The 14,261-nt window shown below is 34.0% G+C and overlaps 1 protein-coding gene across 1 annotated transcript; it reads right to left on the bottom strand.

Moving 5' to 3' along the window:
- Nucleotides 1-5: 5 nt before the first annotated feature.
- LOC131602211 (enoyl-[acyl-carrier-protein] reductase [NADH], chloroplastic-like) lies at nucleotides 6-3,811 on the bottom strand. The gene is made up of 13 exons (XM_058874255.1): nucleotides 3,553-3,811; nucleotides 2,833-3,146; nucleotides 2,554-2,663; nucleotides 2,397-2,452; nucleotides 2,229-2,313; nucleotides 2,076-2,123; nucleotides 1,555-1,629; nucleotides 1,368-1,479; nucleotides 1,010-1,061; nucleotides 868-919; nucleotides 705-762; nucleotides 480-578; nucleotides 6-379 (listed from the first exon to the last, which is right to left on the bottom strand). The coding sequence occupies exons 2-13, from the start codon at nucleotides 3,107-3,109 to the stop codon at nucleotides 225-227; spliced, it is 1,179 nt and encodes a 392-aa protein (XP_058730238.1). The 5' UTR covers nucleotides 3,110-3,146; nucleotides 3,553-3,811; the 3' UTR covers nucleotides 6-224.
- Nucleotides 3,812-14,261: the final 10,450 nt, after the last annotated feature.

Below are 14,261 nucleotides of genomic sequence, written 5' to 3'. Positions count from 1 at the left end.
AAAACTAGCAACAAAATGTTTGAAAAGTTCATTTATCAAAAAGTATAGATCAAACATTTTTATTACATTGATAATTATATGACCTGCACTTCTGAGAATATTACAGATACATAAAAGGTTTCTAGTCTACAAGACAAAATCTGGAAAAATAGCCTACAAAAAAACGAAAAACAAAATACTCTAAGTAGCCACTACATTGTCTTATTTGGGGAGAGAATCGGTACTTAATGTTGTTCCTTGGGAATGTTGAGATCCTTAAATATGGGACTGTCAACTCCAACACCCATTGCATTCAGACCATTGTCAACATATAAAACAGTGCCCGTGATAGCCGATGCTAAAGGTGATGATAAGAAAGCAGCTGCATTGCCTACCTCCTCTGTTACACGTTAAAAATTAGACTCGGTTATGCATATAATCAATGATTGAGGACGAACTGGATATTTTACAAGGAACAATCCTGATGGAAATATTATTACCTGCTGATAGCTCTTTCTGTAGAGGTGCATTAGCTATTGAGTAATCAATCATCATATCAATGAATCCAATTGCTTTTGCAGCGCGGCTTCTTAATGGACCTGGAGGCAAGAGACAACATGTTAACCACAGGAACTAAATTCACCAATTGCGAACAAAAACAATTAATGTCAACCGAGATTAGACATGAAGGCGTGAGGAGCATTAAAAAAGAAGCCACGAAGTACCAGCAGATATAGTGTTGACTCTAATTTTGCGCTTTCTACCGGCTTCAAAAGCAAGCACCTGAAAAAGCAAGAATTATGCCGTAATTTCAAACACCTAAAGACGAAAGAGCCAACTAAAAATGAATGTGTTAAGCGATAAGTTAGGAAAAAGGTTGAGGCTTACTCGTGTATCACTTTCCAGTGCAGCTTTTGCAGAACTCATACCACCCCCATATCTGCATTATCATTTAGTCCATGAATACAGTGAATCTAAATTTTATGATATATACAATTAATAAGGACTTTGTAAGGCATAATCAACATACCCAGGAATGATCCTCTCTGAAGCAATGTACGTGAGAGAGATTGAAGATCCTCCTATACACAAATTGGAAAGGTTAGTAAGATAAAACGATAAACCAAATAAGTTATTAATTAGAAACTGAACTGGGACTAAATCAACCCCAAAAGCTAGCTCAAGAGGTGAGGTTTGAACACACACACCCTCCCGCTAAGGATTGGACATGTAGAGCGTGAAGTTTGTGACTAGCCCAATATCAAATATAGAATAGGCTCTAATACAAGTTATTACAATTTCGTCTAGGCATATTTCAATCTCAAAAGCTATAGAATAGGCTCTAATGCAAGTTATAGAATGGAAGCATTATTAGATAAGGTACATGCCTGGGTTTATGATTGGAAGAAAATGCTTGAGTAAAGAAACATAGGAGTAACTAGATGCGGATAATGCAGCAAGATATCCTTTTCGAGATGTCTCCAACAGTGGTTTGGTCACCTATAGCAAAGTTACCGGCTTAATAAAAGCTGAAATCCAGTGTCATAAAGAAACTCCAACGCTTATTAACCATACCTCTGGTCCATTGGCAAGTGAGTGCACAAGGATGTCTATGCTGCCAAAGTCTTCCTTAACAGATTCAGCAACTTCCTGAAAAAGTGATGAGCGTAAGATATAACGAGCCTAGTCTTATGCAGTAAGTTAGGAGCCAGAAAAACTCCAGACCCAGTTCATATTTATAAACAACTCTAGGCTTCATTCATACTTCATTAGAGTTCCTAGATTTTTCAAGACCCATAAAGAAAATACCATGTGCTTGATTTCCGAAATGAAAATCACTTATTACTCAAGAGTAATGAATTATCTCTCTTACTTGAGAACGGAAAAATATCATAAATTTGGGCTTAGTCCCAGTCCCAGTAAGGTAAAGATTACAAAAGTCTGCTGAAATCAATATCTAGTAGAAATTTAACTAATTACAATTTTCACCTAAACTTGTAATTCACTAAATTTAAAGATTTTTATACTTGTCAAGATTTTTATCAAAGACAGTGACCAAAAGAGCATTTGGATCTTTTATAAAGAAGTCTATATACCTGAACCGTCCATTTGCTGGATCCAGCATAGCGCTTGTTTGATTTTATCTATACAATTGTCAAAAAAATAATCAGTACATGGATAAAAATCTTGAAATACATGTACTTCATATATCTTTATTAGAAAGATGAAACTCGGTATCTCTTGTTTACATCTTCTGGTACATCCTCAAGGTTGTCAAAAACAGCATCCAAGGGATAAACTTTGGTAATTTCCATCAACGAACCATCAGGCAATCTGGAAAACAGCATTTCTTATTAGCAAGGTTATATATCATATGGTTTAACAAATAAAATCAATAGCAGTATTTAATGTCATACACGCGTGATTCGTCAAATTTCCCACGTCGTAAGCTGGACTCAAAAATATTCAGAGCCTACAGCAATGGTTCACAGTTAATAAATGTATCACTACAAAAGTGAATTGGTATTGACTGGTAAGTACCCATTTTTTATCTGAAATAAAATAGTAACTTACAGGAACCCATGTGCCGAGAAGAATTTCAGCTCCTGCTGCAGCAAGAGATTTTGCAATTGCCCATCCGTACCCATTGTCATCAGCCACACCAGCAATAAAAGCTCTTTTACCTAAAAAAAACACTATTTTCCATAAATTGACAGTTTTCATTCGTCAAATACAAATATATTTTCACAGTATACCATGCTTCCTAAACAGTAGTTAGACATCATTGAGACATATATTTATGAGACTAAAAACATATTAACTAGAAAGGATAAAAAGAAAATGAAAAATAACCTTTTAGATTAATTGGCAATCCTGAAATTGGGCTTGTATCACTAGACTCAGACACTGCCTTCGTCGCAAATTTGACAGACTTTGCAGATGAAGATGTAAAGCTCCGTTGGAAGGGCTGCACCGACGCAACATGACAAGCACTTGCAAGTTTATTCCATGATCCCACCTTGGACTTGCCACCAAAAACCACGGTACTCACATCGGCAAACTTTTGTGATGAAGAAATACATGATCTTGACATTGCAATTTGCAAGCTAGAAATTGATGTTGTTGCCATCTCGAATGCGCGTACTGTGGCCGAATAAACCCTAAAGCTACACAAGGAAACCGTGTCAATAGTTTATCTTATGAAGCACTGCAGAAAACACCTAATTGATTTCTCGTTCTTCAAAACCAACACATAGTAATGAACACTCAAGCCATTAACAGAAGCAGCCCCAAAACAAACAAAACAGAAATCTAAACCTTTTACATACAGTCACAAAAAATCAGCGAGAACCACAGTTAAAATCACTATACATCAAATAATTTCCGAGATCCGCAATTTTGTTATACTGAAACAAATCCAAAACAACAATAAAGGTCGGTACTGTACACAATGCAGCAAAAAGATCAAAACTTTAGCTCATACAATGTCATTCAAACACAATTAAAGAAGACCCAATTAAAAACAAGCAGTAGATAACACATTGATGCAAAAAGTGAAAGGTGGGGTGTTACCGATTGGGTAGTAAGAGCGGAAATGTGGGGGAAACTGAGGAGTTAGAATGAATGAAGATAGTGAAGTGTTATGTTATTGTTATCGCCGCTGGCTGGTGCAGCATAAGAGAGAAACTTTGGAAGTGTCGAAGAATTGGTTGTTCAGTCTTAGTTAGCGAGGTTTTCTTTTGTGTATGTCATTCTTGTCTCTCACGCGCGGAGCAAAGACAGGTTACTAGGTGTTGTTTTCACATAGACACCTTATCTATTTTACACATGAGCTATGCTACTGGGTACGAAGCGAAACACACGAAGGCAAAATGTTTAGTTAGAAAAAAATATAAACGTGGCATTATACGGAAACATGGGGTGGGTTTAGTGTAATTCTTGCCATTCTTCTATTTGTTCCTTCGTAACAAATAGTATTTTCCTTTACACATTTACTTAGTTACAATTTACAAATGATGGATAATTTACAATTTAATAATCAAATTTTATTCATTTTAAAAAGCTTTTATTTATATATATATATATATATATATATATATATATATATATATATATATATATATATATATATTATATATGGGACGTATCAAATAAGAACTTTGGTTATTATGATAACTGAGAACTTTAAATAATAACGCTACGATTTAAAATCAATGTCTCAGATTTCACTCTTATTTTAAGAGACAATAATTAATAGATAGATTCTGATGGGTAATTTACAATTTAATAATCAAATTTTATTTTATTTATATATATATATATATATATATATATATATATATATATATATATATATATATATATATATATATATATATATATATATATATATATATATATATATATATATATATATATATATATATATATATATATATATATATATATAAGACGTATCAAATAAGAACTTTGGTTATTATGATAACTGAGAACTTTAAATAATAACGCTACGATTTAAAATCAATGTCTCAGATTTCACTCTTATTTTAAGAGACAATAATTAATAGATAGATTCTGATTTAGATACATATCACATAAGTACATATCTGACCATTGATTTTAAATCGTATGGTTGTTATTAAAAGTTCTCAGTTCTCATAATAACCAAAGTTCCAATTTGATACGTCCCCATATATATATATATATATATATATATATATATATATATATATATATATATATATATATATATATATATATATATATATATAGCATATCATATGATAATGACATATTTATATGAGAATGTAAGAATGAATCTGAATCATTGGATTTTAAAATAAATGGTGAAGATTATGGGTGAATCTTTTTTTTTCTCTCTCTCCTACATTTTGAAATAAATGATGTAGGAGAGAGAAAAAAAATTCACCCATAATCTCCATCATTTATTTTAAAATCCAATGGTTCAGATTCATTCTCATGGGTGAATTTTTTTTCTCGCTCCTACATCATTTATTTCAAAATGTAGGAGAGAGAAAAAAAAGATTCACCCATAATCTTCACCATTTATTTTAAAATCCAATGGTTCAGATTCATTCTTACATTCTCATATAAATATGTCATTCTCATATGATATGCTATATATATATATATATATATATATATATATATATATATATATATATATATATATATATATATATATATAAATATATATATATATATATATAAGGAAGGATCGGTTGAAAAATCTCGTGTTGGTTTATAGATTTAGTCGGCAATATTTTATATAGATTAAGCTCAAAAACCTACGAATAAAGTTTTATATATTTGGTATTCAAATTTTTTGGATCATGTAGATTAGTGAATTTAAGAATTTTTTAGTCATCGGAGAGATGTCTGTTTGGCCGTTTTAAATCATGCATTTGAGCAAATCAAAAAAGTTTATGGACATGTTTATGACATAAATTGCATGAACTTCAACGTCCATTGGAGTAACCGCTCTTGTTATAAGTTAAATGTTGGTTTATACGATATTACCAGAAGTGGTTGTTTTAGTATCAAGTACTCCAACTACTCTCAGGGTCGCACACGCTGTTGTAGGTGACCCTAGGCCTCCTTTTCTCCCATGTTTCACGTTAGTAGTAGGGAATATCCATATGGCATGCCAATGACAATGATGATTGTAGTTTCTCTAAGATTGACATGCATTTTGGTAAAACCAACCTAGCAGAAACATGTTGAATAAAATGCCATATAATACAGATTTCAACATGTCAAACAAGATGTTACAACATGGCAGGTATGACATCGTGTTTGCTGGAGCTGATTTGTCAAGTGTATCGGCTGGTTTATTAGCTACATAATATTGTGAAATATTCAGTTAGCTTACGTGTCATCCAAGATTGATTCAATTAGAGATATTTGTTGGTTTTCAAACTTTCTATAATTGGAGATAATTTAGGGAAGTTTGGATTGGAAACCTATTTTCTTGGAGATCAAGTAACAGACTTTGTGCAGCCTCTTTGCTGCGTTTTTGGCCCAATAAAGTCAATACTAATTCTATAAACAAACTGGCCTAAACCTAGTTTTAAGTAGAACTGATATTTGTATTTTGTTAGGCTTCTAGGAATCCTTATTTTGATTGTGTTATAAGTTCCATATTTGTTCATTCACAAACCTGTAGGTGTTGAATGTTTGATCTCCGAAGCTGTTAAGCAAGAAAAGTAGTGTCAGCTCTCATAAGCTTTTAAGCATTGAGAATTGTGTGTCTTTGAAGAGTGTCTTTTACGATTTAATTGTTTGTGTAGTTTGTCACAGGTTGTTGTGATTGAAGGGATTTGAGTAGGGCCTCGTACCTAGGTGAGTCTTAGGTAAAAGTCATAAGAAGGGTAGTGATTAAGTGAGAACTCGTAAACGGGGGAGTTTAACTTTAAATTGATGTTATTGTATATTGATTTCATCTCTGGCTTGGTAGCCCCTAAAGTAGGAAGGTTGTTCCGAACTGGGTAAACAATTCCTTGTGTCTTTATTTTTTCTGCACTGTTTTTCGTTATTGTTACCAACTTGTTACATTGAGCTCACATTCTAGGGATCTAATCTCTTCTTCCAGTTCAGTGATAGTCCTTAGCTGTTCTTCCTTCTCTTTATTCAGTTGTCGCACCAGATCCTTATGTTCATCCCTTCTTTCAAATAATTCAGCATTTGTGCAACACAACACTCTGAATGATGCAAAAAGATCATCATATGCTTAATCATTCTCATCATCTGCCCACAAGTTGGTCAAAGCATTCACATGTTTGACCGATTCATCTTCGAGGTCACTATCATAATCTTCTCCAGACCAAGTTACAAACAGACCTTTTTTCTGTCTCTTGAGGAATGTAGGACATTCATGTTTGATGTGACCATGAACCCCACATTCATAGCACTGTATACCTTTTTCACGAGAAGGCTTTTCTTATGACTTCCTCTTTCCAACATCATGTGAACTTTTAATGTCAGATGAGTTGTTCTGGACATTTGATCTTGGACTTTTTCCCATCTTGTTCATCACTCAGTTGAATTGTCTTCCAAGCAGAACTATTGCATTGGATAAACCTTCATCTGAATCCAGGTCACAATCTTCCAAACCAACTTCAGTGTTGGCAGCAAAAGCTATGCTTTTGTTCTTCTTTTCGGCTCTATCATTGATGCTTAACTCAAACGTTTGAAGCAATCCTACTAGATCGTCCAACCTCGTCTGATTGATGTCTTAGGCTTCTTCAATAGTAGTGACCTTTGTGTCGAATCTTTTGGGAAGAGACCTGAGCATCTTTCTCACCCGTTTTTCTTCATGAATCTTGTTAGACGCTAGGCTTAAGGATCTAGAGGGGGGTGAATATATCACACAGAATTTTTCGGAATTATTTCAAACTTAGGCGAAAGCGTATCGGGATCGACTTGCGTCTATTCCGAACCTCTATTGAAAGAATCGGATATGTGATGAAGCCACAAAATAGTTAAGGATTAATGATGAAAAGATCGCTTATAGAATCAAACAGTTACACTAATGTAAATCGTTTAAACTATACGCTTGATTAACTTGTTTGCAATGACTTGATAATAGTTGAAGCAATATATCAAACACTTGGTGATAATAACCAAATTGATATTGATTCAATGTGTGGTGACTTGTGATGTTTGTATTAGGTTTTAACACACAAGTTTAACACTTGAACCTTTGATCAATTTGTGATTATAACCAGGAATAAGCGAAACGTAAACGAAAAGATAAAAGCGATAAGAACACGATATTTGTTCAGGCAGTTCGTTGATCGTCCTCGCTACGACTACATCTGCCCCCAATTCCAAACGGGAATTGGGATGTCTTTCATTATGATTGAAAATAGTTTATACAAAGAAGATAACAAAGCGATAACGATAAACCGAATATGTTGATCCTTTGAATCTTCTTCCCCTTGATCTTGAGCCAGATCAAGTATCTTCCAAGAGCTTCACTTTGATTCCCTTGTTGTAGTGTGTTGAATTGCTTGAACCCTTGTTCTTCAACCTTCACACTCAGCTGAATCTTTGATAAAGCCTCTTGATAAAAACCCCCAAAATTCACCAATCTTGGAGGACAAAATCCGCAGATTTTATTCACCAAAAACCCCACAAATCTTCACCCACTAGGAATCTTCAATTCCGTTCCATGGACGTTATCGATCTTGAATGCAAACCCTCAACGCAAAAATGATTGTGTGTAGTTGTGTTGGAGTTGTGACGAAGATCGAAGATGAGAAGCATTTGTGTCTCTTTCAGTTGTTGGTGTTCTTTAGAAAATAATTAACATAAGATGATATATAAGGAGTTGGTATGTTGGTGCTGAGCAAACATTCAATTTGGCACTTTTTGAGGAGATAGGTTGACCTACTTAATTGATTAGGTCGACCTAAATGGAGTATATTAAGTAAGTTTGAATTTGTTGCCAGTTGGGTCGACCTGTTGGGAGTTCAGGTCGACCTAAAATCAGTTAGAATCCATTCTTGAGACTTTTCTTCAGTTTAGGTTGATCTGGGAACGTGAATGAGTCGACCTAACAGTGGCATGTTGTTTTTTGCTTTAGTTTGAGTCGACCTGATTGTGGGCTAGGTCGACCTAGCAGAGATATCCTTTATTTGCTTCAGTTTGGGTCGACCTGGTGATGAACTAGGTCGACCTAACAGATGCAAAGATGGCCAACGCTTGCTTTTCCTTGAGTCATACACTTGTGCTTTTTGTATTTGTTTGCCATGAGTCAAAAACTCTCCTTGGTGAGTGTAAGCTTGTACTTACAAATCTTTTCTCCCAATGCACTAGACGCATTTGCTATCTCCAGGACATTCATGTGAAAGTCATGAATACTTTCATCCTCCTTCATTCTTAGATTCTCAAATTGAGTGGTTAACAGCTGAAATCTTGACATCTTCACTTTATTGCAACATTTTTGGCCTACGGCCACGCTAAATTTTTCCACAACTCAAAAACGGTGGCCACATACAAGCTTTGGCCAGGGTTTTCAAATCGTAGACATTAGTTTTGAAACATTGAATCTAGAGTGTGAAACTGTGGTCTTTTCTTCATAAGCCACTGTTAACAAACAATAGATATTTAAGCCACAACGAAAAATTGCGACAGTATAATTTTCACTTCAAGTTGTGGCCTTTTAGATTAAAAAAAGAAAAAAAAATAGAAAAGAAACTCTTCCTTTCCTCTCCACTTGTTATAACTCTCTTTTTTTTCTCAAAGAAACTTTCTTTCTTCCTCACTTCACACGTCGTCGCTACTGTACTCGATCGCTCTCTCTCTCTATCTCTTTCCATCTGGGCACAAAATGTGGTGGTGCAGTGAAGATGGTGGCAGATCCACCGATTCTACTCGATCTCTCTACGACTTACCTCTTCCAATTTCTTTCTGATTTGTTTGATTCATGATAGTTTTTGTTCAACTACATGTTTTATTAACCTAATTTGTTTGATTTTTACAGAGATTAACACAAATTCTAAAAGGGAAAACGAAACCCTAGTTGGGAAAAAACGATTTGCAGAAAAAAAATGCAAAGGGAAAAGGAAAGAAAGGAAAGGAAAAAGAGAAAGAAGAAGCACAAGGGTGTGATTTGCAACTTTAGCCTTGGTGAGATATTTCTGATCTTTTGCTTTTTTTGTGTTTCTGGGATTTTCCTTGTCTCTGAGCTTTGATTCTTCATCTTTCTTCTTCTATTTTCATGAATTTCTGAAGGGGTTTGTAGATTTAGGGAAAATGATGAGAAATTAGGGTTTGTTCTTATTGCTTCCGTTTTCTGATGAATGTGAACAGTATTCTCCTCTGATTTACTATGGTAATTTCTTCTTTGATTGCTAAATTCAAATTTTGTACTTGTTTATTTGTTTTTACTGCACGCTATGATGTGTTTTCCTGAGTTTATTGCAGTGAATTTTTGCTTCTTGTACTTCCATTGTGAACCAGGGACATATTTTTTGTGATTTGCAATGGAAGTATTTTTGGCCTATAATTAGAACTCAATTTCTGATTTTGTATTGTGAAAATATATGAGGCCTTTGTTAAACATGATTTGAAAACATTCCCCTTATAATTTGTGATTCCTTTTTATAAACCCCTAATGATGACTTGTGGAGAAAAACCTCTTGAGAAAATATATTGGCTTTAGTATTATAGTGGATTTTCTGTGGAGAAAAACCTTTGAGCGTGAGTTTGTCAATATCCTTCACGAAGGGTTTCCTGTGGTTGTTGCATTCTTTGATGTTTAGTTTATCATAATTTATTTGGAATGGACTTGTTTATGGCTATGTTGACATATTTCCTTAAATTTTACAGAATATGGGAATGTAACAGACATGCAACTGGTAGATTCACTTCTCCTTAACACTTAATATTATTGTTTTCTTGGACAGTTTGGTTGCAAGTTGATTTTCTACCATATCTATTTGTCATTTTTCTTTTAATTGGAATTTTATCTTATATGATGTTAAAGTCATAAAGTAAACTCTACATGTTTGCTTATGTCTGAACTTTTTGGCCTCAACCAACACAAACAATATTTTTCACTAAACTGGAGTGAGTTTTTGTTCTTGATTACTCTTGGTTGCTAACATACATATGATATTGTTTGTTGCAGTGGCACCTTTAACAAAAACTCCCCACCTACTATTGATCCGGATTATATATCGACTCTCGGGACTGCAGTATATCAAGGCATTTCCAAGGGTGACAAAGATGTAGTGTGGGTGATGCAGGTATACTTCAATTGATTTTGGATCTTTTCATTTTCTTTTTTTAATTCGTTACATATTATTTATCCTAAATGCATACTCTTTTTTATAAACATTTCAATTTTGGAAGCAACTCTATTGTGAATTATATGTATATTATTTTAATAAAGTCATATGTTTGTTTTACTATATCTTTTGACTTTTGATGTGAGTGTTTTTCTTATTGGTTTGTGTTATCGAAGCGTTACAGTTATCCTCTTTACCACTGAGTTATAGACTGGTTTATTTTATTATTTGTACCCTAAGCTGTTTTGAACTTAAAATAAGATAATTTAAACTAATTTGAATGTGAAATTAGTGGATTTTGTTAACTTAATTGTAGAGAAAATTGTTTTCAATGATGAAGAACAGTGCAAATATGATTTTGATTATGCTACTTTACTAATGTAATCTTAAATTGGTTTTCTATTGTTTCAATTTAAGATATGCTAGATTTTTCAATGACTTATTTCTTTTCACACTCTGTCAATTGTTTTTCATTGCAAAAGTCTACCTGTAATAAATTCTTGAAGCTTTGATTACTGTTGTGTCAGTACAAAAGGTATACTTATGATTATAATGAATTAACTCCATAAATTTCAATTCCTTAAAGCAAGCCTTCATATGTGTCCAAGGTCACCAACTCCACATTACTTCTATTGAGAACCAACAAAACTATTTTATCTATGAATATTGAGGTTTGATAAATAATAATATCTATTGGTTATCACCATTAGATACAATAGAAATTACAACAACTTGAGATTTTTGTATGACATGTAATGTAAGTAGAAGTTGAAACACCTGTTCGTTGGTATTTCTACAAAAGTTAATGTTAGGCCGTGTCAAATTTAATGTTAGATTGTGTTAAATTTAATGTCAAATTTTTATGTAGATAATGATATAATTTTGGTTTTACATTACACGAATCCATGTCATATAAGATTGTTTCTTATTCTTGTTCAGATAATTGTTCTGTGGAGCTGCCGTCATGTAACAAAAAAATGACTTATTTCCCTAGTTGATCAATGCCTTAAACTCAAATCAATGAATGTATGGGGATCAAGAGTTCATGTGGAATGTCTTGACAATTTGCTTATCATGACTCCAACTCTTCAAATAAAAATCTAAAGCTAGATTTCACTGTTATTTTTATTTAAATGTACAGATTGTTTACTTATCGTACTCTTCAATTTGATTCATGAAAAGATGAATATATCAATATTCTTTCTTGGATAATGAGCAAAAAACATCATGTTGTAAAGATTTTGTTTACAGAATAAAGTCATAAGATAGGATTGAAGTACCTTACTGGTTTACCATTGTTTGAAAGAATACAAATTGTAATAATAGTTAGGATTCAATCATAACAAACCAACCATTTCCATGGCCAACAGTTTCGAATCATCCTGATAGAGCAAAATTTAGCCGCGGTTTTAATTAGTGGCCATAACAAACCGTGGAAAAACCTACGCAACTAAACCATATGTTATACATAAAATAAGAAATGTGGCTAGATTTGGCCACTGTTAAGAATTGAGGCGCAAGATAAACAGTGGCCTTAACCTAAATACCTAAGTCGTGGCCCATACAAGCCACAAATGTATATAAAACGTGGCACAAACAAGAAAACTGTGGCTTATACTTTAGGCCACGCCTGCGTATCCCACAGTCGCGTATTTGTGGCCAAAGCGTAAGACCATGGTTATTTTGCATCTAGCCGCGGTTTTTTGGCCGTGGCGGATGACCTTTTTTTTTGTAGTGTTTAGAGGTGCCTTCATGTGCTGCTCTAAGGATCTCCCATGCATCTTTGGCTTTTCTCCAATGAGAAATAGATTTGAGAGCAACCGGATTTGATTTAGTTGAAGATTTGATTTGTTTTTCATAAACCTCCACCAAAAGATTTGATTTGATCTTCATCCATTTTAAATCTCCGTGTAATTGGATTTGATCTTGTTAAATTATTTTTAGCATACCTTACTATATAACAATAAATCTTCTTATCAAATATAATCTCGCTTAGAATAACTCACAAATCTTGGTCTGAAGAATGAGAATAGATGTTGCACAAACGCTGGAACATCTTGTCCTACATGTTGCCTCTTCACAAAATACATTATGTACTAACCATGTTACTTTACCTAAACTAGACAATTAACAGAACAATAGATTCCTTGCCAAATGAAGATGACGAGATGTTAACGAACAATTTCGACTATAAATCACAGGATAATTTTGATGTTATTTATAATATTGTCTTTGTCTTGCCCATTGAATATGATATGGTTATTGAGGTGAAAAAATAGGATGATAAACTTGCTGAAGAATTAACAAACCATAAGTCTTTGTGTTATTATGTTATGAATAATGGTTGTATAGACGAAGACAAGGTCATTTTTTAAAGGCTTGATTTAGGGATGTTGTTCTAAATTGGGCCTATGGCTAGCCCACCATCGGACATAACTCAGTCCAACGCTACTATAATGAAGGCCCAACAAAGTGGCCCAAATGGCCATTGTCGTTGGGGAGCTTCTCCCCCACATGCCCCTCTTAGGAACACGTGACCGACTGCCCTCTGGATTCCGGGGTAGTTGACCCATAACCTATACCACATGTTGGTGTTCCTTACCCACGTAGGATCCTGGAAGTCTTCTATTTTGAACATAGGAATCCAACCCAAAATAAAGATCTTGGCCTAATGTTGGGGGCACTATAAATACCCTATTCAAAAGAGGGCCAGGTATTATAATCTCATTCATAACTTCGTACTTGCCCTATATTCACTCTGAACCTCACTTTGGCATTAAAGTGTCTTACAAATACACCCTCCTTTTTCTTGCACCGACCATAAACTCAAGTGTTACAGGCCACTAAAGATTCTTCTGATCCCGGTAAGATCAGATGCAACAACACCTGAAGCCCCTTTACATATGGGCTAAGGTTGAGAAATGTATGGATTAATAAAATCTTACCAGATATAGGGGAAACAATCAACTTAATTCCATAATCTTTATTAAGTAAGATTGGCGAATATGTCACTGACTTGAAACCCCCGTAACATGTTTCTATCCAACCATAAAGCAAATACGAGTAAACCATTAAGGGTCATACAAGTGAACATTATTGTAGGAACCATTAATAGACCAACCTTATTTTGGTAATTTCGACGAATGCAAACTATAACTTATTGCTTGGTCAGGAATGGATCATAAGGCATGAGCAGTATATTCGATCTTACGTCAAAATATCTCGATTTGGAAACTTTGTAGGATTGTAGAGAATGTTGAGGTAGACCAGAGTTACTTTTTAACCTAAGTAATCCACACATATAAGAGAAACTTTGATAGATAATTGGCGAACATTCTGCCATGTACGCCTGCTGGGACAATATTTTCTCTGCATGGAGATGTGTATTATCCAATAAAGTCACATCCTACACATGAGTTCATGTTTGAGTACGAGATTGACAAAGGTATTGGGTGGTCATAGTCA

The sequence above is a fragment of the Vicia villosa genome, linkage group LG5 (genome assembly GCF_029867415.1).
Source record: "Vicia villosa cultivar HV-30 ecotype Madison, WI linkage group LG5, Vvil1.0, whole genome shotgun sequence".
NCBI classification, from domain to species: Eukaryota; Viridiplantae; Streptophyta; class Magnoliopsida; order Fabales; family Fabaceae; genus Vicia; species Vicia villosa.
Note: the sequence above shows the minus strand (reverse complement) of the source record. Positions and strands in the feature narration are given on the sequence as shown.